General features: G+C 42.6%; 1 protein-coding gene across 1 annotated transcript in view; it reads right to left on the bottom strand.

Moving 5' to 3' along the window:
* LOC138259698 (phospholipid-transporting ATPase IK-like) overlaps positions 1-27,321 on the bottom strand; it is a 592,788-nt gene that overhangs the window by 95,064 nt on the left and 470,403 nt on the right. The window contains 2 exon segments of the mRNA XM_069207591.1: positions 15,363-15,475; positions 22,595-22,783. Coding sequence (XP_069063692.1) covers positions 15,363-15,475; positions 22,595-22,783 — 302 coding nt within the window.

Raw genomic sequence — 27,321 nt, forward strand, 5'->3', positions numbered from 1 at the left:
TCCCCCACCACCCCTACATCCACACCCCCCATACACACACACACACGCAGACACACTCATCCACACACACATACACGCATGTATACATTCATTCACTGACACATCCGCACACACATCAAAACATACACGCAGACATACATTCACATTTCCATACATACACGCACTCACACACCTTCATACACGCACTCACACACCTTCATACACGCACGCAAACAACACTAAACACACACCCGCATTCACACACGCACTCACACATACATGCACACCACCCCTTACACACACACAAACACCCCCCACTCCCCCTTTTCAGAAATCCGACTTACCTGGATCCAGGGCGTCTTCCGGCAGGTGACGGGACGGGGCGCTGCTACAGCCAGCAGCACCCGCCAGCAGAACACCGCCATGCCGTATTCTTTTTCATAATATGGCTGGCGGCGGTCTACTGGTGTGGCGGTGGTGGTGGTAGCAGCGCCACCTTACCGCCATCTGCCAGTATGGCCACAGCCGAATTTTCACCCTCTTGTGGCAGAAATCCCGCTAGGGACATATTATGGCAGACGGAACGGCGATGGTCTTTTGGCAGTAGGCGGCTTTTACTGCCATTATCATAATGGGGGCCATAGTGTCTTCTGCAATAGACATAATTCAAAATGGCATGTCCCTTCTACATCAAGTACAAAGGCAGCTGCGCTCCATCAGGCAGTTAGGTCGGATGTTACAGGTTCTGAAAAATGGCTGCATCCCATGGAAATGAATTAACAGTAGTGACTTGTTCTCTGCTTTTAATTTGCCCAGGGAGCAACAGATAATGGCTAAAAAAGAAGTGAGTTACACCATGCTTAATATAGAAAAGTTAGAAAAGCTGCCTTTTACAGTAGAAGAAAGTCCTTCAACAGAATGACTCATACATGGCATTATAAATCTGCCAATTTCCACCTTTCCTTTCACGAAATGTTTCAAACATTTTGCTGTAGGCAGATATGAGCGACTGGGAGATAGCTTTATTAAAGAAGAGTGGAAGTTGACTTTTGCGTTCAAATGTCTGAACAGTGAAACAGAGGTCTTTTTGAGTGGAAGGGAATGCAAGACTACTGTTAGTCATGCAATGATTTGCAAACAGGTGTTACTTCACGGCTTTTGCAATGAGGGGGTCATCAACTTGGCATGCTTACTGAAGGGGACTCCCGTCCCTTTGATTTGGCGAGCATTTCATATACTTTCCATTGGAATTTATGTGGTCCTGGTCAATCAGAGCTGTTGCAGATTGAGACCAGGAATTGCCTACGCAATTTTGGTGTCTCAAATTGTAACTTGTTGTGGACATGTTCAATTCCTCCCACAAAAGAGATAAGAGTAGCAGAAATGTGGCCTCACATTGATACTGCTAATGTAAATAATGACAAGCTGAGAAGACTAAAGGAACTACTGTTTAAAAAACAAGTGGTGTTTACATCAGCCAGAGACATACCCTCCCCAGATAGCAAGATCATCAGCCGAGATACAATCCCTATTCAATACCAACTTCCCCAAGCACTTTGGTGGGCTAGTTTCCAGAATATTCAACGCTTCGAGCACTACTGGGATTGTACATTTCTTTAAGGCTGTTGGGTCTGGATTCATTTCCATCTTCCAGACTGTCTTTGGAGTCATCCCATCAGCTATCCATTCACTCTTTTCAAGTTGTAAGTTGGCACTGATTGGTGGAGTACTGTTGCTGTTGTTCCTAATATGCAGTGGTTGTGCCTTCTCAGCTAAGCAGGGTGATGGAGCTACTACCACCAGCCCAGCTGTGCTGTGATCGCACAATGCAGTTCTCTGGTGCTCTGTTGCTGGAGCAGTAGGAGCATGATTGGTCATTGTCATTCTGACCAGTCCTGTGGTGCATACAACTTGACTTTCATTGCACCTGGTGCCTCTTCGAGTGTTTACCGTCAGTATGTCTTGCTGTTCCGCCAATGCCTCCTGTGGACAGAGAACTGCTGATGTTCCTGATGAGGGTTCATTCACAGTCATGCCCCATGAGACTGAGGCAGATTTGTGAGGCCACCTATGAGGCCCCCCTAGTGAACTATTTGGCTCCTTCAGGCACTTTGGATGGTGCTACCTTCGCGGGTGATCCTGTGGTTGAGGCTTCTGCACACCTCTACAGCATGGATCCGTCTGCCGATCCTGTCATCGATCTGACTTTCGACGAAGTGGAGTCATTCCTGGATGCACTCACATTTAATGACTTTGGAGACACTCTGCATGATCATGATTATTGTTAACTAATTTGACCATTGACTTTATTCAAAAGTTTATATGTTATGCCAAATTGCCTTCTTCCATTAGATTAATTTTGGTCTGCTGTGCTTGTCAAGGTTGCCATTTTATCTCTTTGTATGTTTTTAGCTACTTTTTAATAAGATTTTAACATGATTTTAGCTCATAGCATTTTAGCTTGGACTCATATACCTTCTATGGCGTCATCATTATGGCGTCATCCTTGTTCCGGCAATGGGGAGGGTGTAGTGGATAGTTGTTAGTTTGGATCTCAGGAGTTTAGCTTAGCCTTCTGGCTTGCAGGCCTGTGCCCCATCACCTAGTTAATTTAACCTACTTAGCCAGCTCTGTCTTAGACTATTTATTTTATTATTTATTTTAAGATGGCTGCCTTTGTTTAGAGTTATAGCAATGTTTGGATTTACGTTATCAGAGCCCCTCTGTGAAGGTGTCACTATCAGCGTCAAAATCAAGTGATGTACGTATGTATTCACATCATGTCCCTTCCCCACTTATGTGTGACAGGAACATAATGTACTTTTCATGGGCATTGTTTACATAATTGCCGCGAGAAGCCTGCCCCTTATTTATTGTTTGGGAACATACCTGCGTCAGAGGTCCTACAAGATCTGTATAAACACATCTCACACAGACAAGGTTATCAGAGGGATTCCTACCAAATGCCATCAACGCCATCTATGCTGCACATCCCTTTGATGCAGATCCAGCCTTCGTGTCACAACGGAGTCTGACCTAGACCTAATTCCAAGGTAACGAGGGTTGCGGGGCACTTCTCATAGACATGGCACTGGCAGATTAGGTTTATCACACCTAGGTCCCGTCAGGTTAGGGATAAAGGGCCAGATGTAGGTAGCCGTTTGCATGGTGCAAACTGCAAAAATCGCAGTTTGCGACTTGCAAACAGCCTAACGCGATACTCATTCCCAAATTGCGAGTCGGTACCGACTCGCAATTTGGGAATGCGACTTGCAAATAGGAAGGGGTGTTCCCTTCCTATTTGCGACTTGCATCGCAATTCAGAATTGCTTTGTGACCGCTAATGCGGTCGCAAAGCAACTCGCAGTTACCACCAGTGTCACACTGGTGGTAACTCATGTGTGAATGTCAACAAAAAAAATTTTTCACAGCAGGCAGTGGTCCTACGGACCACTGCCTACTCTGAAAAAACGAAACCAAATGGTTTCGGTATTTTTTTCATTTTGCAACTCGTTTTCCTTTAAGGAAACGGGCTGCAAAATGAAAAAAAAAACTGCTTTATTTAAAAAGCAGTCACAGACATGGAGGTCTGCTGACTTCAGCAGGCCACCATCCCTGTGAGTGCAGGGACTCGCTATGGGGTCGCAAAATGCGACCCACCTCATTAATATTGATGAGGTGGGTGTTTGCGACCCCATAGCGAGTCGCAGATGGTGTCTGAGACACCGTTCTACATCTGAGATTGCGACTCGGAAATTGCGAGTCGGACTGACTCGCAATTTCCGAGTCGCAATCTCGGACTTTCCTACATGTGGCCCTAGGTTCTCTATGATAGGGATTTTAAATTTCAAGTTTATTGTAAGATGGTGGGGGTCTTTGTATTCACGACTCTCATCTTCACGATCATGCTTCTTTATTATGCATTATGCTAATCATTGCAGCTCATGCATTTTATCGTAAATTGTAGTCCTTTCAATAAATAGACTGAAAACCCTCCTGCATCTCCTTCATTGCCTGTGTGTGACTGAGATTTATCACTACTGTGAGAAGAGGGTAACCTCCGTTCCACCATGACTCCACTGAGATGTCGCAGCGTGAGGCTGCCGGACATCACCTGTTACTGTTTAGGTTTTTGGTGAGGTACTACTTGTGAGCTGGGAGGGTTGGGCTGACAGTTGCGACTTGTTGTAGGATTGGCCTAGTCGCCTACAAACAAAAGTGCTGTCATCCCTAAACCAGCAGCCTCAGCTAAGATCGAGAGTCCAACTACGAAAATAGGGCATGTCACCGGGGAGGAGTATAGGCCCCAAGCCCTATGTTTAACAGAGGAGCCACATCTTCTTCCATATGTGGGAACCCACAACATCTTGATCCATAAATGTCAAATGCTTCTCCGAGAGCGGATGGTCCCATTTCACTATGAATCAGAGTTGTGCATCTTTGTAATACCGGAGTAGGTGAGGAACTGCCAACCCACCATACCCCCTCGAGCGGCATTTCAAATGTTTGTGCAAGAAGGGCTTCTTGCAGTTCCAGGTAAATTTAGTGACTGCCAGTTGAAGAGAGCGAATCACAGTTGGAGGTGGTGCCAGAGGAAGGGTCTGGAATACATATAAAATGCGTGGAAGGACAGTCATCTTGACCACTGCAACTCTGCCCATCCATGAGGGGTGAAAGTTGCTCTGCGAGACAAAAGCTTAATAATGAACAGCTGTTGTTTTAGAGGTAGTGCGGGCTAAGGCGATACCCAGGTATGGGATGGCGTCTGCTGCCCATACGAAAGGGAAAAATAATTTGAGAATAGTTTCATGAGCAGGACTGACAGTGAGGTTCGGAATCTATGATTTTTGCATATTTACTTTAAATCCTTAGACTTTCCCGAAGGCATGGAGTTCATCTACTAATGTCAGTAGCGAGTGCATGGGTTCTGATATGATGTTGTCAGCATAAAGGCTTATCAGGTGTTCTTCCCGCCCAATGGGGATCCGGATGATATTCAGTTTGCCCCTCATGCGTTGCACTAGTGGCTCCACATTCAGAGTAAAAAAAAGAGGGGACAGCCCTGGCGTGTGCCTCTCTGGATAGGGAACAGTGGCGATGACATGCCATTACCTTGACAGAGGCTCTGGGGCTGCTGTAGATACTACGAACCCAAATGCAGAAATGCTCACCAATCCCGAATTTCCAACAGGTGTCAAAAAGATAGGGCCAGTGTACATGATCAAACACTTTTTCTGCCCCGATGGACAGGAGCACAGCCTTCTTGCGTGATCGCTAGACATTATCTATAACGTGGAAGAAGCGTTTAGTGTTATCACTGCATCGACCAACCCCGGCATTAAGGGGCTGAGGCTGTGTGCTAAAATACTGGTGAAAAGCTTTGCATATATATTTAAAAGAGAAATCTGTGTTACATGTAAAGAAACCCTTGATGGCATATTCACCTTGACCAGCGCCCCATATTACATTTTTGCAGTCCTTACTGTATCTGCATGCTTTACATTGATGACAACAATAAAACCCTGAGATTCCACATCTCCCACTCTCAGGTTTAATGCTACTAAGCACCATATTTGGTCTGAGGTTATCTCTAAGCGTCCTACCCTTACGAAAAGTTAGTGCAGGACTATTCCACACAAACTCCTGTAAATCCGGGTCTGTTTGAAGAATATGCCAACTTTTGGTAAGTGCTCGTCTCAAATTGAATGTTTGATTGGAGTAGGTCGTAATAAACCTAATCTTCTCATCAGATGGTGATGGTGAAGGTAGTCAGCTGGTCAAGGTGAATCGGATCGGTCCCTGTCAGTGTCCACAGCCAGATTCAGATCACCCCCTCACCAGAATTGCAGCATCAGGGGTTGGAAGCATCAAGCCCAGGGAGCCATAATGAAGGCCTCTTGGTGTTCAATAGGAGCATAAACATTCGCTAATGTAAAATAAAAGGAACCCACCTGAAGTCAGATTGCCAGAAGGCACCCTTTAACATCAGCCAGTGTAGATAAGATTTCCCCCTTAAAGTCTTGTAAGAAGAGGGCGGCCCACCCACCTTTCTTTGCAGGACAGGGGGACCAAAGTTAACGTGGGAACCATAGAGAGTGCATTCTATAGGTAACTTTAGGGAGTAGATGGGTCTCTTGTAAGAGAAAGACATCACCACCAGACAGATCCAGGAGTGAGAGGACAGCCAACCATTTATCAGGGTTGTTAAGAGCCCTGTACATTAAAGCTAACATTCTTAAGCTCCATAGTAGTGAATTAAAGGGCTGAGTGTAAGGATTGTTCCACAGAAGCTATGTGGGCGTGTATTAAAAAATCAGTGTCCCAACTTCCAACCTATATGTTGTTGAGTGAGCAGCCAGAAAATGACCATTGTGTGTAGAGGAGCCACAAAACCTAAGAAGTCCCTTTAATAAACAAAAAACCACAAAATGTCTTGAAATGCAAACATCAGTCCATAAAACAGTTTGAAGAAAATATGGACCAGACGGACAAGGCTAGAAACAAGGAAGAACCTCATATGGGCGAATTGTCTCTTCAAGGAGACTTGGATGTACTAAGTTGATAAAATATTTTGAGAGGGTCACTGTACAACCAGCTGTAACAGACGTCCTAGCCAAGAATGAGTCCTAATGTGACATTATAGAAGGAAAAGCTGCAATGTGCACATAGCATAAGATGAGTGTTTTGCATCTTGAACATGAGGTGGGTTGGTCAGGCCTCCATTTATTAATCTTACACAGAGTGACAAAGAAATCATACAGCATGAAGTAATGCTGGTATCTAAATTTGGCTATTGAGGTCCCATAGTAGCCCATGAACAGAGATTGCATAAACATTTATAGAGTTTTATCCTTGCTAGCCAGTTTGATCACTCAAGAGACCATTGTGGCAGTTGGTCATCCATCACATACAGAGACACATGACTTAACTTACACAATTTAGTATTAGCAGAGTCCAATCACAGATCAAATGTCTGGCAGTAAATCTAGGTCTAGCTCTGACCCAAGAAAATTAAGACTTTCTCTAATATGCAAGTACTTAAAAAATGATCTGTGTTGAAATCCAAATTGTGAAGCAATGACAGATAATTATTTTAGTTATCCTTGGGAATATAGTTGTGCAGGAATTTTAAACTGTAGTTGAACCTGTGCATTTAGAAACCATAAAGCTCTCTTGCAATGCAGAGTTGCTGGAGAGCGTTAAACAATTATGCAATTTAGGAAGTAAAATGTACTTCAGATATCTTGCCAGAAAGTGATTAATGCGCTGTTAACCTTAAATTTGACGTGTTTTGGATGCCATGTATACCTAAAGAATCAAAGTAAAAATAACAGGAGTGTTGTTCCAAAATATACTTACTTGAACAAGAAAGTTGTTGATACAGCTGTACTAATTTGGCTACATGTTTCCCTAAGGTAACCCAGAAATAAAACTGAAAGTTAGGGAGCACCCAACCTCCCCTTTCTACTGGAAGCTGAGGACATGAGATGGTGTGCCTTGGTCTTTTGTGTCCCTATTCAAATGTTTAGATTGACAGCTTGAGTTTTTGAAAGAATGATAGAGGAAGTAGACTGTAAGGGTGCCACATAGGTATACTAGGGTACGTGAGAAGATCATTTTGATGAGATGAGAACATGCTCAAAAGTTGAAGGGCAGCTCCCATTCATCAAAAAGCCAATGTATTTCTTTTCGACTAGGTCTACAGTTGATGGATCTTCGATTTCATGTTTGGTGGTTAGCCTCTACCTGCAAAGACGCAGCGGCTCCAGTTGATGGCATGTCTGAGATGGCATTGGGAGTTATGATTAGCACGTCATGTACTTTATTTGAGCTCCAGGAGATGTCTTTAGTTCAGACCCGCAAAAAAGGGAATATAGTATATAAAGTGTCTGAGACATGGGACATCCTTGCAGGTGCTGCGCATAATAGTAAATGAACTAAAGGGATGCCAATAATAGTTACTAGTGCCTTAAGGGCTTGGTACAACATTTGTTTCTACTTAATAATATACTATTGGCAATCCAAACCGATTCGTGACAGCCCAAAGGGATGGCCATTCCACTCAATTAAATGCTTCTAGGCATCGAGAAATACAAACAACAGTGGATGTTGTCCTTCATACTCACCAATCTCTCAACACCATGGCTAGGTAATGACCTGTGATGTCCTGGGGAGGAATGAACCCATGCTGCGAGGGAGTTACTAACTGCATAATTATTTTACCAATTGTCTGAGACAGGCGGTAAGCATATATATTGTAGTTTGAGCATAGGGAACAAGTTGGTGATATGAATGCAAGTATAGAAATCATTTATCCTTTTTAAGAGAAACCATGATTTCAGCATAATTCCAAGAAGGAGTAATTGATGTGCTTGACAATTTCACTAAGTAGTTAAAGTAAAAGGAATCCAAATTAATTGACAATCACTTTATATAGCTTTCTTTGAGGCTTTCCCTAATGGAACAGTGGGAATGATGTCTACGCTCTTCTAGAGTGACGGGGCAGTTAGTAGCTCTTGTTGGACCACAGGCAGAGTTGAAAGGGACACTTGATCCATAAAAAGATCAATAGCATAACTAGTGAAACAGTATAGAGTTGTTTATGTAAATAAGTAAAGGCAGTGAGGATCTCAGTAGTAGTACACCACTGTTCCCTCTTGTAGTCAATGATTTCTAGGATGGTATGGTGGGAAATGCTATCACAAGTATGAGTATCAAGAAGGGAGCCACCTTTATCCCAGTGCTTATTTCAGAGGTATCTGGAAGACTGAAGTTACTTGACTGTGATTTAGCATTGATTTAGTCTGAGACACAATATGAAACAGGTCCCCCTCGATAAATCACATTTAAAGCATACTGCAATCCTGTAATGGGTACTGCATTGTTGCAGATGATTTCACCTGCTTTATGTGCACCGCCATAAATGCAGCCAATGCAAACTGATGCAAAAAGATGGTATGGGCATTTCATGCAGTCACTATTTTAATGGATTCACAGGATAAAACGGATCCATGGTAATGGAGGCATGCCAAGAAAGGACCTTCACCTGTTCATTATCAATACTGAGGTATAGGCTACTTTTTTGTTAGCTGCATGCTGCAATTTCATGGTTATTCATTGTCCATCCTGGTTCAGTCTGTGCCACTCTAATGGGCTATTCACTCTGCATTATTGCATGATGAGATATATAGTGGTAGGATTAAGATTTTGTTAGAATTTGACATTAATTCACTAAAAAATGTAGTATGGGACACAATGAAAGCTGGCATCCATGTCTTTACTTTGCCATGTACCTCATAACATAAAACCTTAGCCCAAAAGCAGCACTTATTATGGCATCCCAAACATCAGTTATGTCACTTCTGAAAGTATCTTCAGTCATGACATACTAATTGACACACTCAACATGCCAATATGGCCTTGTGGACCTACTGTCAGGTTTCATCCACCCCCAAAGAGGCTTGTCCATGGACGCAGGAGACGTTTTTGGGGAATAATGTAAATGCTGGCAACGTGGACAGCTCTAAATTAGCTGACCTGGTCAAGGCTAATGAGACAGAAGAGGTGCCTCTGCCACTCTAGCTGTGTCTAGAACATCTAATCCGTTACATTTTGGATGATAAGGTAGGGTGTCCAGACTGGAACTTGTTTGACATCACAGAGTACCTCACTTGAAGTCTTACTACATACGTAGTATAAAAGCTTTTGTTAGCTATAACTATACCAATTAATACATGTGTGAATGAACAGATTAGAATCTATATTAAATACAAAAGACTCCACCAGGAAATTGAAACTAAATGGGTGTTTATTTCTGAGTTCAGTGAAAGTTAAAGACATGTAGGAACACTACATACAAACACAATACTGAAGAAATTGGACATTAAAAATCCATAGTCAAATGGAGAGTATGATTTTACAAAATGTCAAAATGCATCTGATAAACTCCAGTAAGAGATGATGGCATCACAGTGAGTCCAGGAATGCAGTAAAATGACACTTTGATTGTAGAGCACCTTTATACTCTGCAATCAAAAATATCCCCGACTTATATTGAGGACACAAATATCGAGTTTACATACTTTCTGTGAAAAATCCAAAAATATTGACAACAAAAATATCACAGACCAAAATATCATTATTAAAAAGATAAATATATTGTATTTAAACTATTGCAATAGTAGTTATATTGAATTTAAAATATTTAACATGATATTAATTTTTACAAAATATATTATAACTTTAAAATATTACATTTAAAAATATACAAAAATAACATAGAAATTCTATAAATAATTTTGACACAGTTAAAAAATACAATGATCTACTCTAAAATAAATAAATGTAAAACATATTAAATAGTTCTAAATCTATAACTATTTAGTAAACATAAAATATTAATAACAGTGAACGATATTTAAAAAGACAACTTACCAAAAGTTATGATAACATAAAAAGTACAAACACTATGATAATAAAAAACAATTTAATACAAAAATAATACTCCAAAAAGTAAAAACTTAATATAAAAAGAGAACTAAAATAACATTTAAAATTACATCACAAAAATACATATTACAAAAATAAAACAATAAAAATGCAAATAAAAAATAATTAAGACTTTGGGGGCTGAAATGCACTAATCACACTTCAAGCTAAGCAACAGTAGGGAACATTGAACTTTGGAGAATCAGATATACAACTCCTAGTCCAACCTGGAAAACAGTAGAAAAAGTGTAGGACTTTGGATGGATCAGAATTACCATTCCAATTCAAACCCAAGCACCAGTGGAGAAAGTGCTGGACTTTGGGAAGGTCAGCTTTACTACTACTACCCACCTCTAGCTGAGCAATACTGGGGAAAGTGTTGGACTCTGGAGAAGACAGATTTACTATTCCTACTGCAACGTAAGCAACAGTAGGGAAATTTTAGGACTTTTGAAGTGTCAGATTTCCTATTTGCACTCCTGAATTAAAAGGAAATCTAAATAAAGATTAAAATAATAATCAGAACATAGATTTCAACAATTACACTAAAATATATTCTATTTTAAACATGTTGTAATTGCTAATTGATATAATTAATTAAAAATATGATTACAACATTAATGATTAAAAATACAATATTATTAAAAACTACATACCAATTAAAATCACACATACACGTACCCACACACACGCAAACACCCACACACACACTCACATATATATATATATATATATGTCAGCACCTCCTGTCTCTCATCAACTCGAAGAATTCAGGCGCAGACCACTTAAGTTTACCTAACAATTTAATAGCGCCTTAGTCCACTATGACATGTCTTGGCCTCAACACTGGCCTTGTTCATATAATGTGCAGCGCCATTTCCAACCTTTTTTTTAACACCTCATGTGATTACTTGACAACATAAACATAAACAAAAGACTCACTTTCCTCACTAAAATATTGCAAGAGGAAAACACAATTCTGTTCTTGAAATTCATAATATCTCATTCATTGGTGCAATCAAATTTACTGTGATTCATGTCAACATTATAAACGGTCAAAAAATTGATGTGCGAGTCATATCAGTTCATATTGCACCATTGTCGCCATTATACGTTAGAACATTGGCGGTCTATGCATGACAATCATGTCCCACTTCTGTGAATGGCATTGTTTTGAAGCCCACCATGGAGACAAATCACTTGGGTAGAGTGAGCCCGTTGTATGCTCAGTGCTTTCCTTGTCCATGTGTTTATTTTTGCATATTTTAAATTGTTAAACATTTATTACACACTGATCAAGGTTTGCACACAGTCATCACATCCAGGTCGGCTGCATTATTAGATTAAATGCACTGTGTCAATCATACAAAACATATACATTTTGCAAGAGTTCTATATTTTGTATGGTCAGCAGTTCATCTTCAGCAAACTGGTGAATGTGCATACCAAACTCACCCATGTGGGTTAACAAATTACATCATCTCATTTTCCCATGTTTTCATATCCTTCAGAAGGTGTACACGGACTAAATCAAAATGCTTATCAAGCCCCAGTGGGCTACCATGCACATGCTATAGTATAGTTTGGATTGTACTTCTGGTATAAACACTTCAATTATATAATGTATGATTGCCAATTATGTTGTCAATGACTGCCTCATTGTTTGATGACTTATTATACTGGTGAGATAGCTTAAGTGTGTCTACGTGGTAATCCCCTTGTATCAGTGACATGACAACTGTTGCAACTTGTAACAAGCAACTTCTAACAAGACAACACACTTCTCGGGTAATTGACGTTCCACTCTTAATTACCCATACAAGTTTTGTTGTCTAGAACTTCTCATAAGGTTGACCATGTATTGTGATTTGCTATTATGCCAATGGAGGTCATAAAAATATGTAAAGCTCCTCCTCTATATTGAGATCATTCGTTGTCTTACTCTCTAACTTTATTATGTACCTGCTCTCCATTTGTATCAGCTTTCGTTCCCTGTCACCACCCCTTAGCTGCACAGGGACTGCATCAATCACAAAATATTTTAAACAACTGGTGTTGCTCCCATGTGCCTAGCTGCTGGGTAAGACTAATCCATTTTTGTGATAACTCTTATATGTTGCAGTACCCTTTTGTGAACCTCTAGTTTCGTGCTGCCTACATATCTTAGGCCACACTTGCACTGTAATACATAAATCACAAACTCTGTCTTGCAGTGATATGGTCCTCAAATGACCAAGGGTTTGCTGGAGAATACCGACATAATCTCCTCCATATCGAGCCCATGTTTGCAAGCTCTACATCTGTGGCATCTATGGAAGCTCTTCTTTTGCAACCAAGTTGTGTTTGTTTTTATTTCTAGCCTGCTAAAAACAAGGGAGTCTCTCACAGCATGAGCACTACAGAATGCAATCTGTGGAGATTTAGGGAGAGTTGGGCCTAGTAGAGGGTCACCCTTCAACAAGTGCCAGTATTTGCTCAGAATGGCTCTCAACTCCCTGTGTTCTGTGCTATATGAGAGCTAGTAGCTTTCATAAATGTTGATGATGCCTTAAAAGGTGTATTTTATGCTTCATATACCTCAGGCTTACAGTGCTGAATAAATTATGCAAAACAGGAAGCAAGAAAATCTGGGTAGTTAATTTCAGGTTAAGGCAGAGAGCAGCTCCTTTATATGGAACACCCTACAACAAGAGTGACACACTGAATCTGATCACCTCTAAACATCTAGGTTTCTAGCAGAGTTGTCACCATAGGGTTAGCACAGTGCCATCCACACTGAGCTAGAAAGGGATCTTTTTTGCTAATAGTGTGACATGTCAGGGTGTTGTTTTACCAACCCAAAACTGTAATACTGTGCCTACAGTGGAAAAAGGCTTTTATCCCTTTCAGCTCGGCTTAGATGATACTATGCTAATCCTATGGCTAAAGATTTTTTTGTGAAAATGGCAAAATGTTTTGACTATTTCTAACTTGGCATGGATAGCACTATGCTAATCATATGCTTAAAACTCTCTAAAGTCTAAATAGGTCTATTAACTAACTTGTAGATAAAATATTTTACATAGTTAATCATTTAATCAACAAAATCCTATTTATAAAAAAATTAACGGTTTATAAAATATTATAATTTTTTTTTTTTTTTAAACAACCCACCTACCTATAAATGAAGATAAAACTAAAAGCAGAAAAGGTCCTAAAAAAGCAACATAATTGAAAAAAAACGATATTAAATACTTAATACCACTATATTACCTGTAACATTCCGTCCCACAAAATTTTTGACATCATGATATTTCAACAATATTTTTACGTTGACGTTTCCTGCAGAAGTGGTGGTATTAATAGACAGGTAATTTGTTTTTGTATGGCTCTTAACTGTGAACCTTGAGTCTAAGGCCCGTATTTATACTTTTTGCGCCGGCTAACGCCATTCTGAAGCGCCATGCGGGCGCCGTATTTATTGAATGGCGTTAGCCGGCGCAAGCAGACCGGCACTGCCTGGTGTGCGTGGAAAAAAACCACGTACACCAGGCAGCGCCGGCGTTGGGAAAAATGGCGCTAGGGCGTCTTAAAAATGGTGCAAGTCAGGTTGACGCAAAAAATCGCCTCCACCCGATTTGTGCCATTTTTAACGACGCCCAGACGCCATTTACATGACTCCTGTCTTAGTAAAGACAGGAGTCATGCCCCCTTGCCCAATGGCCATGCCCAGGGGACTTATGTCCCCTGGGCATGGTCATTGGGCATTGAGGCATGTAGGGGGGCACAAATCAGGCCCCCCTATGCCAAAAAAAATAATTAAAAAAAAATAATAATTATACTTACCTGAACTTACCTGAATGTCCCTGGGGTGGGTCCCTCCAGCCTTGGGTGTCCTCCTGGGGTGGGCAAGGGTGGCAGGGGGGGTCCCTGGGGGCATGGGAGGGCAGCTGTGGGCTCATTTTGAGCCCACAGGTCCCTTAACGCCTGCCCTGACCCAGGCGCTAAAATCCGGCGCAAATGCGGGGTTTTTTGGCCCTCCCACTCCCGGGCGTGATTTTTGCCCGGGAGTATAAATACGACGCATTTGCGGCGCAGTCATTTTTTTAGACGGGAACGCCTACCTTGCATGTCATTAACGCAAGGAAGGTGTTCACGCAAAAAAATGACGCTCTTTCCTCATACTTTGGCGCTAGACGCATCTAACACAAAGTATAAATATGGCGTTAGTTTTGCGCCGAATTTGCGTAAAAAAAAACGACGCTAATTCGGCGCAAACGGAGTATAAATATGCCCCTAAGTTTGCAAGTTAGACCGAGGCAAAAGGAGAAACTAATAAATAACAGAAAAAAAGATACTTTGACACAGTTGCGGGTGGTGCCAAGGGGCGATAAAGGAACGAAACATGGAGGATTAATGAAAGCCTCAGTGAAAATGAGAGGCAATTGGAGTAAGAGCTTGAAGGAAGGGAGGAACGAAGAATACAAAGAAGGAAAGATGTGAGGAAAAAAGAAAGCAGATGGGAGAGTAATTTGCAAGGAATTAATGGAAAATGGAAAGAAGGACAGAAAATGGAAAGGAGAAAAATGAAGGAAAGGAAAGAAGGAACATTTTCTTGAGGAAATAATTCCTGGGGAAAATTCCTTGGAAGGCTTAGGATCACATGCTTTGCTCACTCACTCATCGGCAGTCATATAGCTCAAAGTGAGGTCATTTGACGTTTTTTAGCTACTCCCTTGTCTACGATTATTGATTAAGAAAGAAATGCCATGAATAACTACAGAATGAGTCAACAATCTGCTTGTGCTTCATACTGACTGAATTTATCCACCTTTATACTTCGATTACGTGATTATTATAGTACAAAATAAGCAACAGAAGATTGCTGCTTATCCAGAAAGAAGGACTCTACTCACATCCAGGGCCTTCTCAGTGACATCATAGTTCTTAGAGCCACGGTAGAGACGCTCGAGAATCACATCATCTGCACCCTTTGTGTAAAGCATAATCTTCTCTTCTGGGTCTCGCACTGTCAGAAATGAATGGAAATATGAAGGAATAAGGTCTTCATGTAAACACGGAGGTATTTTGTACTGTGAAACAGAACAGTTGTATGATGGAATCATGCATCCATGAATCCCTCATGCCTTAAGAACACGGTCACAACAACGACTGCGTCTTTTCATCGCATGCCTTTACCATGCATGCCCTTACAATGAATTTTGTTGTAAAAGCATGTTCGGTGAAGGAACATACATGGTAAATTGTCGTCCGCCCTGCTCTCTTACACCTGATACCATACTCTGCAATCCACCCCGCAACAGCCCTTTAAACTGCCTCTTTCACCCCCTGCCCTGAGCCCTACACCCCCGCCCTGAGCCCTAAATGTAATCCCCGCCATGAACCCTAAAACCTACCCCAACCCTACCCTTAAAAGTACCCCAACCCTGTCCTAAACCCTATATCCTTCCCTGCTCTGTCCTAAAACCTACCCGACACCCTGTCCCCACCCTAAACCCTAAAACCAACCCTGCCCTATCCTAAAAAGTACCCCAACCCCCACCCTCAACCCTAAAACTTATCCGGCACTGTCCTAAAACCTATTCTGCACTGTCCTAAAAACTACCCTGACTCCCTCTGCCCTAAACCCTAAAAAATACCGCACCCTGTCCTAAAAACTACCCAAACCCCCTGCCCCGCCTTAAACCCTAAAACCTACCCCGTCCTGTCCTAAAAACTACCCGACCCCCCCTGCCCGACCTAAACCCTAAAACCTACCCCGCCTGTACTAAACACTACCCCGATCCCCTACCCCCACCCTAAATGCTAAAACCTACCCCATCCTCTCCTAAGAACTGCGCCGGCTCCTGCCCTAAACCCTAAAACCTACCCCACCCTGTCCTAGATAGGACCCTGACACCTGCCCTGAACCCTAAAACCTACCACACCCTGTCCTAAAAACTTCCCTGACTTCGCCCGCCCTGAATTCTAAAACCTACCCCACCCTGTCCTAAAAACTACCCCGACCCCCGCCCTGAACCCTAAAACCTGCCCTGCCCTTAAAACTACCCCTATCCCCAAACGCTAAATCCTACCCCACCATTCCCCTGCCCTGAACCCTAAAACCTACACTGCCCTGTCCTAAAAACTACCCTGACTCCCCGCCCTGAATCCTAAAACCTACCCCCGCCTGTCCTAAAAACTACCCCGACCCCCTGCCCCACCCGAACGCGAAAACCTACCCCACCCTCTCCTAAAGACTACCCTGACCCCCCTGCCTGTGTCCTGAACATTAAAACCTTCCCCACCTTGTCCTAAAAACTACCCCGACCTCCTGCCCCCTCAAACCCTAAAATCCACCCCGCCGTGTACTAACAACTACCCCAACCTCCCACCCCTGCCCTGAAACCTAAAACCTAGCCCCCTCTACCTAAAAACTACCCCAACCCCAGCCCTAAACCCTAAAACCTACCCCACGTGTCCTAAAAACTACCCAGACCCCCCTGCCCTGAATCCTAAAACCTACCCCACCCTGTCCTAAAAACTACCCCGACCCCCTGACCCCGCCCTGAACCCTAAAAACTACCTCACCGTGTCCTAAAAACTGCTCCCTCCAGCCTGAGTCCTAACACCAACCACCTCCCCCCAAAAACTGCCCCTTCCCCCCAAGCCCTCCGACCCCACTCTGTCCTTAAAAATCCACCCTCCTGAAAGCCCCACCTACCCGGCTGCTGCGTTCTTCTCTCGGCTGTTCCAGCTGTGTGCCCGAACCACGCATATGCATGGTGCCTAAACCACGCATTTGCGTAGTTCAGGCACATGTGTGTTTCAGGCAAGTGTGGTAATGCTTGTGTGGTTATGGCCGGCGTGGTTCCGGTAACGTAATAAAGCCCGTTTCCCAAATAGAACAGCTAGTCAGTAAAAAGATATGTGTATCACCTAACCACTTATGCTTTTACCAGGGTTGATAGGTTTTTGCAGGTTTGGAGTACTGCATGTGGAGTAGGTGCAGCCCATCCTGCATTACAATTGGTGCCCCAGTGCACTTTCCACATCTTCTGACATTTCCTTTCCCATATCTCTCTCTATATTTGTGGTATCTCGCATAAATGGAAGGAAAGCATCACACTACACATTACAGTCATTTCCTGTGTAAAGCACAGAAGATCAAGTGACTTACCTTTGGTAACAAATTTTCTGTATTTTTAAATGCAAATTCTACACCTTGTGAACATCCCCAGGCACCAGACTGGATCTGGAAAATTCACAGTAGTGTTCCTGCAGGTGATGCCAGGCGCGTCTGTTTCAATGCCATTCAACCCCTGAAGTAATTTAATGAGCAGTATATAAACGCAACCATGCACAATGTCAGCTTCTTTCATAAATCCAGCTACACCCTCTGACGTGGAGCTGACTGACCAATTGAACAACCAGTGTGTAGGTTTCTAAACTGGGATATTTTTAGATGGAATGGACCAGACCACAGATCTGAGAGGTGCAAAAGCGGTGAAGAATTTGCTGATACAGTATCCACTAAAAGAGCATTACCAAAGGTAAGTAACTTGTACTTCTGACTGCAGATTCCTCACCTTGTGAATAGATACCAAAGCAGTGCCTCCGAAGGTGGTGGATCTGTGGAATAGCTCAACTAAAAAGACCTGCAGGACCGGGCGGGCAAAATGCCCATCTAGACAGACCTGATTGCCAAGGCAATAGAGCTTCCTGAACATATGCACTGTTTCCCATGTAGCTGCCTGACAAATACCAAGGACAGGCATTCCGCATACCAGCGCAGAGTGGTAACAGCCTTTGCCTGCAAACGTTCTGGAGACTGCTTCTTGGCCAATTTGTAGCAGATCTTGATTCAATGAGTGTTCTATCGAAAGATGGTCCATTTCCCTACTGCCTTGCCCTTCTTTGCCCCAGAGAACCTCATAAAGAGCTAATCATCCACCCAATGATCCTTGCCACCGTGAATCTAGAAGCTAAGTGCTCTCCTGGGGTCCAAACAATGGAATCTTTCTTCCTCTTTCGAGGATAAGGGCAGAGCAAAGAAGGCTGGAAGTGTGATGGCTTGTCCAACATGAAAATTCATCATCACCTTCGGCAGGAATACCACTTGAGTCCTTAGCACCAGTGTATGTGGGAAAAAAGGTGGTATAAGGAGACTAGACTGAGAGGGCCTAAAGTTCACACACAGTCCGAATGTTATCATTACTGGAAAGACCATTTTCAAGATGAATAGACATAATGAACAGTTGTGCATTGGTTTGAAAGGGGTACACATCAGAAATGTAGGCACTAAATTTGAGCCCCACTATAGCATTACAAAGGGTGTTAGTGGAAACGAATGTTGCACACACTTTAGAAAACACAGCAAACGTAAAAAGGCTGGAAGAGCTGACAGGCAACCTTTAATTGTGCTCAGAGCAAGGCTCTGTTGGACCAAACAACAAGCAAACAGCAACACAGCCAACAGATGTGACTTTAATGGATCTAACTGCCGGTTACCACACTACAAACATGTTCCAGTGCTCTACATTTGCAGATTTTTCTTGGAAGAGTGTCTTGTCACCAGGCTAATGTCAACAACCTTGGGAAGGAAACCGAAAAAACTCAACTGCTGCCCCTCACTCTATATGCAAGGAGGTGCAGAGTGGGCTGACTCAGGAGCAAGACCATACCCTGCTGCTGGGACAGGAGTTTCTACCACAGTGGAAGCCTGACCAGAGGACAGATGATCAGGCATGGAAGGTTTGGGCACCAGAGTCACCTGTATGAATCACTTGCACTAGCATGACTTGGACCCTATAATTTCTGATCTTCTTCAGAACTCAGGGCTGGGGAGCTAGAGGAGGGAAGGTGTAGAGAGCCCTGTGCTCCACCCTATGCAAATGCATCTCGATGAGAGAGCTTTCTGGATAACACAAGTGTGAAAACGCATTAACATTGGTTGTTGTCAGCAGTGGGGAGGAGATCTATCCAGGGTTCTCCCCATCTGTTGAATGATTCCCTGTGCAACCCATAGATGCAATTCGCATTTGTGATCCACTTGGTGTCACCAACTGAGTTAGTCCATCTTAGTGTTTAAAGATTCCGCCAGCCGGTGTACCACCAGAAACATTCCCTGATGATCCAGCCAGTTCCGTAGGTGCAGAGCCTCCTGGCACAGAACTCTGGACCCCATTGTGCCCTGCGTGCTGCAATAGGCCTTCAACACCAAGTTAATTGTCCACAACTCTAACAAGTTGATAGGGAGGCAGGTTGCTGCCAGAGACCAGAATCCTCTGATCTCCACCTCTCCAAGATGGCCTCCCTAATTCCAAGTGTCCATCATCATCGTTTTTTCTGGGTGCGGTATAGAGAAGGGGCTGCAGTTTGTCCAATTGCATCCAAGCAGCCACCACTGCAGATATTTTCCTCTGACACCCGGATGGAATCCACTTACTGAGACTTCAGGTCCTACTCCAACACTAGCATGTGCCATCCGGCATAAACTGTGAGAAGGATACAGGATGCTTGTAAGCCCAGAACCCTCAAAGCAATCCTCATTGAGAACCAGGACAGAGAGATCATAGCCTGAATGTCCTGAATTTGATCGTCTGGAGGAATATCTCAAAAGCGCACTGTATCATGGGTGGCTCCAAAACTTCTACAAAGGAGTCAGGTGCGACTTCGGCAGGTTGATCGGAAAGATGTTAAGAAGTCTGCTGCCATCTGGAGGTGGCCCATGACCGACTGCTGTGAGCCCACCTTCAACAGGCAGTCATCAAGGTAGGGGAAAACTGGTATCCTTGATACTCTCAAATGGGCAGCAGAAAACTGGTAACCCTGACCTTCTCAAATTGGCAGCGACCACTAGCATCACCTTTGGGAACACCTGAGGTGGGCGGGGGGATGCACAGGGAGCATGGCACAATGAAAGTGCTTGTGACCCACCGTGAAATACGGGTAGCGCTTGTTTGCCAGAAGGAATTAGACATCCTGCATGTCCAGTGCCTCCATCCAAAGCCTTGGATTCAGAGCACAAAGTACCAGAGCAAAAGTGAGTATCTTGAAAGTGTCTTTGCATAGGAAGGCATTGAGAGGTTGAAGTTCTAGAGCAGAGGTCTCAACCGTTCATCGGCACACAGAAGTAAAAGGAATAGCAGCCAGCCTCTACTTCCGATCCTAGAACTCTCTGCCTAGAGAGCCTGCACTTTCTGCAATAAGACAATCAGGGAATCATCTGACAGTCGTTCTGCTGTAGGTAGCTGGTATGGTAGGTTGAAAAGGAGAGGCAGGGTGTAGCCCCTTTGGACAATCTGCAGGACCCATTAGTCGAAAGCAATGTTTTGGCACCCCTGCAGGAAGTGGTGGGTCCTGTCCCCCATCGGATGGCTGTGTGTTGCTAATGGCACACCAAATACATTTTGTGATTGTTGCAGGAGGAACAGGAGATTGGGAGGAGTGCTGTCCTGATGGCCGGGCTGCTGTCTGCCAGAGCCCCGACCTTGGAAGGGCTGTTAAGTCCATTGCACAGGTAGAGGGGGCTTCTGCACCAGTGGCTTTGGTGCTGGTGTATAAGGACAAGGGGCTGGTGCTGGTTTATGGAGCCAAGACAGAATATATAAGCGGTAACCCAAATGGAGAGCCTTGTAGATTGTTGGGGCTCATAGGTGCACCAGAGGCAACCAGAAGCATGCCAAAGATATGCAGCATAGTCTCAGTAGATTTCAAATTGCTGTGACGTCACCAAGAGCCCCAAATTGGGGTGAATCAGGCCAGAGATGGAATCTTTATCTTGTTGGATTGGGAGCAAAATCAAGAGGCGAGGTGATACTCTTAAGGCTTGTCTAAAGATTGGCAGCAAGTGTTCAAGTCTGCTTTGACTCCTTGTGTTTTGTCTTTCCTTTACCTAAAAACTTCAACTGCTAGGAAGATCATCCTCAGGAATGACCGGAAGGGAGAAAGAGAATGAGAATGGGGACACATTCTCATCTTTGAATTAGAGTGGGTCCTATATTGAGTCTCTGGTGCTTTTTCACTTAGAGCTTCACCTTGTGATCTCGGGTGGCTCTCGGGTTCATTTGGGCATAGTCGGTGCAGGCCGTAGAATAATGCAACAAACCCAAGCACCAAAGCACACATCAAGGTGATCTGTCACAGACATCTGTTTGCAAAAGTCCATACAAGGCTTATACCATGTAGTCTTAGGGAATCTAATCCCTTGCACACTGGAAACATTTTTTGGAGAGAAACATTCTGTTCAAAATTGAAGAATAAAAAGTAGCCAAGGTTCTGATCCATGTCTGAACGGGTGGAAAGAAAGGGACTGATGTCAGAGTGCATGGGAGCACTTATAAGTGGCTCCATTCGTCACTTCCAGAGGGGAATGTCATTGATGCAGAGTCAAACAGCACCACCTGCCAGAGCGCAGCACTGCTCTGAATTTTCAGGATTCAGTATGCTGCAAAGGGATATTCACAAGGTGATGAGTCTGTGGTACGAAGTCAGAAGTATCCAGAGAAATACATTTCACAGGGACCACCGTGCTTCTAGATCACGCAACCTGACCTGCGCAAGCTGCCTCTGTATTGGTGCACCTACTGTATAGTAGCAGTAGTGCACTAGCTGTGCAGTTACCCCACAAGTCCTGTGTGCCCCCAACTTAAGTTCCCCTACTTGGGTAGCCAATCTTCTAATCCAGTGTGCCCTACTCAGACTATATTCAAAATAGTCTCTCCTGAAAAACAGAGAAGTGAGAGTGTAATTTGCATTATCTCTGGTAGATAGATGTGTTTAAGGAAAACAATTAGCGACTATATAAAGTGGGACATCCCATAGTTTTTTTTTCTTTCAGTTCGGTTGAATTGAGGGCATATATTCAGTGCGCCGTATGTAGCAAATCTCTTTCCTGGGTAATTGCAAGGGTTGGTGCAAATCTTAATACGTTACTTCAGTTGGCATAAGTGTTTATCTTAACTAAATAATATATTTATAACAACAAGCTTTGGAACATGAGATATTGAAGAGTAAAAGTGACTCCCACCTCTCAAAAATAATTAGCACCATCACTGCACAACTGTAAAGTGTTAGACAATCACTTTCCATACAGAATACCTCAAATTATCCTTGCCCCTTCTCTGTTCCAGACATTTCAGCTCACCTAGAACAGACATTCTCTTGCGGACACTGTTAAAATCCATCAGAGCCAGCACATTGTAGGTTCTTTCTACCCCAAGCTCGTTGACCGTGATAGTATCCTGTGTGCGGGCAACGAAGACGTAGCCGAAATTCCTAGCTGCAGTGACCAGGGCTTCTTCGTCTGGAGAGGCCGCTTGGTAAACAAGGTCACCTGGAAAAGGAGGTTTCAGTGACTAGAATAAATGTCTGAAAATCCATCATATTTTGCATAACTGACAGCAAATATTGCAATTCAATGAGCTTTAGTTTGCAGTTAGTTTCACGTAGTAAGTATGCTACCGAGGTGGTTCCAGTCCAAAAAGCTATTCGAAACACACCTGCCCAGCACAGGTGTCTTGGCCCTGTAGCATATTCCTACTTACAAACATGTTTTAAGGTACCTGTTTAAGGCTTCAACAATATAAATAATGGAACGACAAACATTATAATTTAAAACAGAAACTTTAAATAATTATCAGTCGCTGTAATAGTTTCTGGTATTAGCCAACTTTAAATGCCAAATTAATCAAACTTAATTTGTTGTTGATAATAAAAAAAAAAAACGTTATTCGGTATGAAAATAACCAACCATAAAATCAAATAGCAATACAATACATAAGACCAATTTACATTAAACCAATATATAAAAATGTCAATCCAGAATTCATTAAATTGTTGATAATAAAAAATGGTATTGATTAGACAAGATTTCGTCTGGCAATAAAATGAGACTTCTACTGTTCTGGTGCCTGGTGGAATGTTGTTGCTTTTTCTTTGTTACAAATCATTTTGGAGATAACCATTCCAAACATACACTGAGCTGTGAATTCAAATTTACATTTAAGTATTTAAGCCCAGAACAGAAGCCAGTTTGTCTGGCAGTGTAGGCTAGCCACATCCACTTCCAAGACACTTTTAGTTCCAAGTGGTCTATCTGGGACTCTCACTGGTAGTGTTCTTCTTGTTTTACTCAGTAATAATAATTAAGTGGCCAAATTATAATTTCCACCACAAACTATTTTGCAAAAAGATTCTTCCACAAAATCTAGGTTTTGGGATGTACTTCTTTCAGGCTTTTTTGCCCACTTTTTATATTTTTAAATTCACAAATGTATTTAATTAGTTTTTTTTACGTTGTATTTGGTATACAAACGTAGACATTTTAAAACACTGGTTAATCACAATAATAAACAACAGAATTCACTAAAATGACATCATGTATTCAATGATTATTCTAAAAATTCTCACGAAAGAATTTAGTTTTCCAAAATAAAATTCGAAGCTGGAATTACAAGCTTTAGAAGCACTGGCATTTAGCAATAAATTCAGCATTACTTCTTCATTGAGACTAGAAGTTGATTAAAAAAATGAAATTATTACTCCAAATTGATGCTAACCACTTGAAGAGGAATAAGTGGAGTTACACAAGTTTACTGGGAATAGTGTATTTTGAAACGTTACAGGAGGTAGTCCTGAAGAGGATCAAATGTCATGTCCAACAAATTGAGCTGTGAAAGTGAACATTTGCAAGAGTGGCATGGAAAACCTAACAGTACCTCGGCAGAATTGTACCTTTAGAGGTTTCACCACTGCAGTGAAAACATTCAAATAAAAAGGATGAATAACAAGCTCGCAGAGAAGAGTAAGCATTGGAAACCCAATAGGTCCTGTCTGTGAACCACACTGGTTTTGCCAATGCTTGTTTATTTGCTTACACAGTCACTGCAGATACGCATGCATCTGCAATGACCTTATTTGAAGGAATTTTCTTACTTTAAGAAAGACTGTTCAAGAATGGCTGTGGCAGATGCTCACACCTGTCAACCATCATTGAACTGATTTTAAGGCTTTTGGAAATGTATTCAAACATGTTCACAGAAAATGCATCTGCATGTGCACATACATATGGTCATCTTGAAGGAGCTGAAACACCATTTTAATATGGTGCCTGCTGTTACAGAGGCAGACGGTTCTCACAGCATATCCTTAGCTGAGGAGTAAAAAGGCACTGGAGTTGTAGGGTGTTGTTTTAAAGAACGAGGGGAACGAGGAGGAAGAGAGGGGACGTTAGCAGTTTAAGGATACAGGCCACCGAAACAAAACACAGTAAGATTGAACTGCTCATGTGTGGGAAAAAAGTGAATAAGGAGAAAAGCAATCGACTCAGGAGCAATGAAGTGAGATAGGTGAGAAAGTCATCCAATCTAATCCCGGCCCCTGATATTCCTCTGTAAAAAAATTGTTGGCCAGAGATTTTCATTTCTGATTTGTGTTTTTGGATCATTAGAGAAGTAATTTAGCTTGGGTAGACATTGCTGATCTGAGCCAATTTTGTCTGAACAACATTTTTGTAAATGATGGCTGTGTTGCAGTGATGATGTAATATTTCGGGAACCATGATACCTATATACTTCATTTTGGGTAGATGCTTTCGAAATGTTTTAGGTTTTAGCACCCCATCAATATCTTCCCAACCAAATTCACACGGATCTTTCTCTACATATGCATGATCCAAAACATTAACTCATCATCTGATCAAGAAGAACTCTCTTTTAATGTGCCACACATAGAATATGACATCGGTGGAAGGTCACTTAGCGGGACTGATCTCTTGAACTCGATGTGCTGAAGATCGTCAAATGTATGACAGCCAGAACGCGTTTTCCACACATATACAAGGTATTTTCTACATCTTTAAAGTCACATTCTTCTTCTGTCTCCACAAATCCTTTTCGAAACTTCACAGGTTCAGCAGTAAAAGCTCCAAGCTTTGTTCCAATTTTGCTCATAGTGTTATCACCCCTAAGAATAAGTGCCTTGATAAGATCACGTTTATTGTGCAGAATATGAAGTGGAATCAAGGGGCCGATTACGAGTTTGGCGGACGGGAAGACCCATCCACCGAACTTCCCATGGGAGGTTGCCACCTTACTGGCGACCTTCCCGCCAGCCCCATTACGGCTTTTTCACTTGGCTGGCGGAGGGGAAACCTTTCCATTAGCCCAGCAGGAATGTGGCAGCAGCACTGTCGCTGGCTCATAATTGAGTCGGCGGCAATTTCTGCCGCCCGCAGGGGACACCGGCACCCTTGCAATGTGCACTGTCTGCAGAGCAGACAGTGCATATTTTGAGGGTGCTGGGCAGGGGGACCCCTGCACTGCCCATGTCATGGGGATGGGGAAGTGCAGGGCCCCCCTGTGGCCCTCTGCACTTGTTATCCACGGCCATGAAAAGGCTGGCATAGAACCAGGTTGTAATCAGCAGGGCAGCGCTGAGTTTAACGCCGCCTTGGCTGATCCAACCTGCACTTCCATCAGTCCACCGGGAAGCATTGTTCCTGGCCGAGACTGCGGTCATTTGGCGGTCCGCTTGCCAAACTCTTAATTTGGCAGTCGGACTGGCAGCGGTCACGGCTGCCACAATGAGTCAGGCGGTATGTTGACGGCCAGAATCATAATGAGGCCCATAGTGTTTTTTCTCACCTGTTCCATAACGTATCCATAACTCTGACAATCCTTGACCTATGAACATTGCAACAAATCTAAGTAGCATAATAAAAGTATCTGTGTCATTTGACAGTACAATGACTTGACTGGAACCATTTCGAACAGCCTACACAACATGTGGCACAACACGAATGTCGGTTTCCTCCAATTTGCTGTTAAGTACTTGAACAATATGGCCCATACCTTTTGAATATATCTCTGCAGGCACCAACTCCACATTGACAATCATTCCGCTTGCAATAATTGGAAATTCAGTGTTCACTGAAACATCAGCAATTTTTGGCGAGTTAACATCTTCAAGGTAATCTTGTTCGATGTTGATGACTAGAATTCCTCAAGTTGCACAGGTATGGGTGCCAAATTTTTGATGCAGGCAAGGTCAGTTGTTTCATTTGTAGACATTCATCTGATTCTCTCACATTTTCTGACAGATAGTTCAAGATAAGTGTCAAATACAATGTGCAGTTCTTGTAAGGTGCACACTGACTTTGATATCTGTAGAACAGTCTGAACGACCTCTCTGAATTTTTGCATGGATGAAATCTACAATATGAGCAGTTTTCAATGAGGACACCTTTTCGAATTGAAATTCTTCAGGTGGAAGATTTATTTGAGCTCTTGTATGAGTTTGTACTACACTGGTTTGGTTGCAGCATCTCCATCAAATAATGCGTTTGTTGGAAGAAGATCATGTGACAAAATGTCCTTGATTAGTCCACCCCTTTTTTGTTAAATGTTTTGTAGTGGCTGGTTGGATGAAACTCTTACTATGGCAATTAAAGAGTGGAAGTTTAGCTTTAGTGAATCTCTTTCAATACAAATCTCTCCTGCTTCATTTCTGCGTATAGTTTTGATCCATGATCCAAGACATCTAGTAATCTAGTAGACGTGTCTTTATATTGTTATCCACATATTGTTTGGTCACCAATTTGTGTAGTCGCACAGGCTGTCATTTCAAAAGGGTTTCCCTATTGCTGCATGAAATGACAAAGGCTGTCAACATGTTTATTAAAACATTCCCCACTCTCTACCACAAGTTTGTAGTGAGGAACAATTTCCCAGTGGTCCATTCATTTTCAATTTGTCATCTCTCTGAAACCAATGCAGACAGAAAGGACTTCATAGAAAACTAGGTGCCATTGATCAACATATTCACTTTTACATGTCTGACCAAAAATTGCCTTCGAGCTTTTCTGTGATCTCT

This window comes from Pleurodeles waltl, chromosome 9 (assembly GCF_031143425.1).
Source record: "Pleurodeles waltl isolate 20211129_DDA chromosome 9, aPleWal1.hap1.20221129, whole genome shotgun sequence".
Classification (NCBI taxonomy): Eukaryota; Metazoa; Chordata; class Amphibia; order Caudata; family Salamandridae; genus Pleurodeles; species Pleurodeles waltl.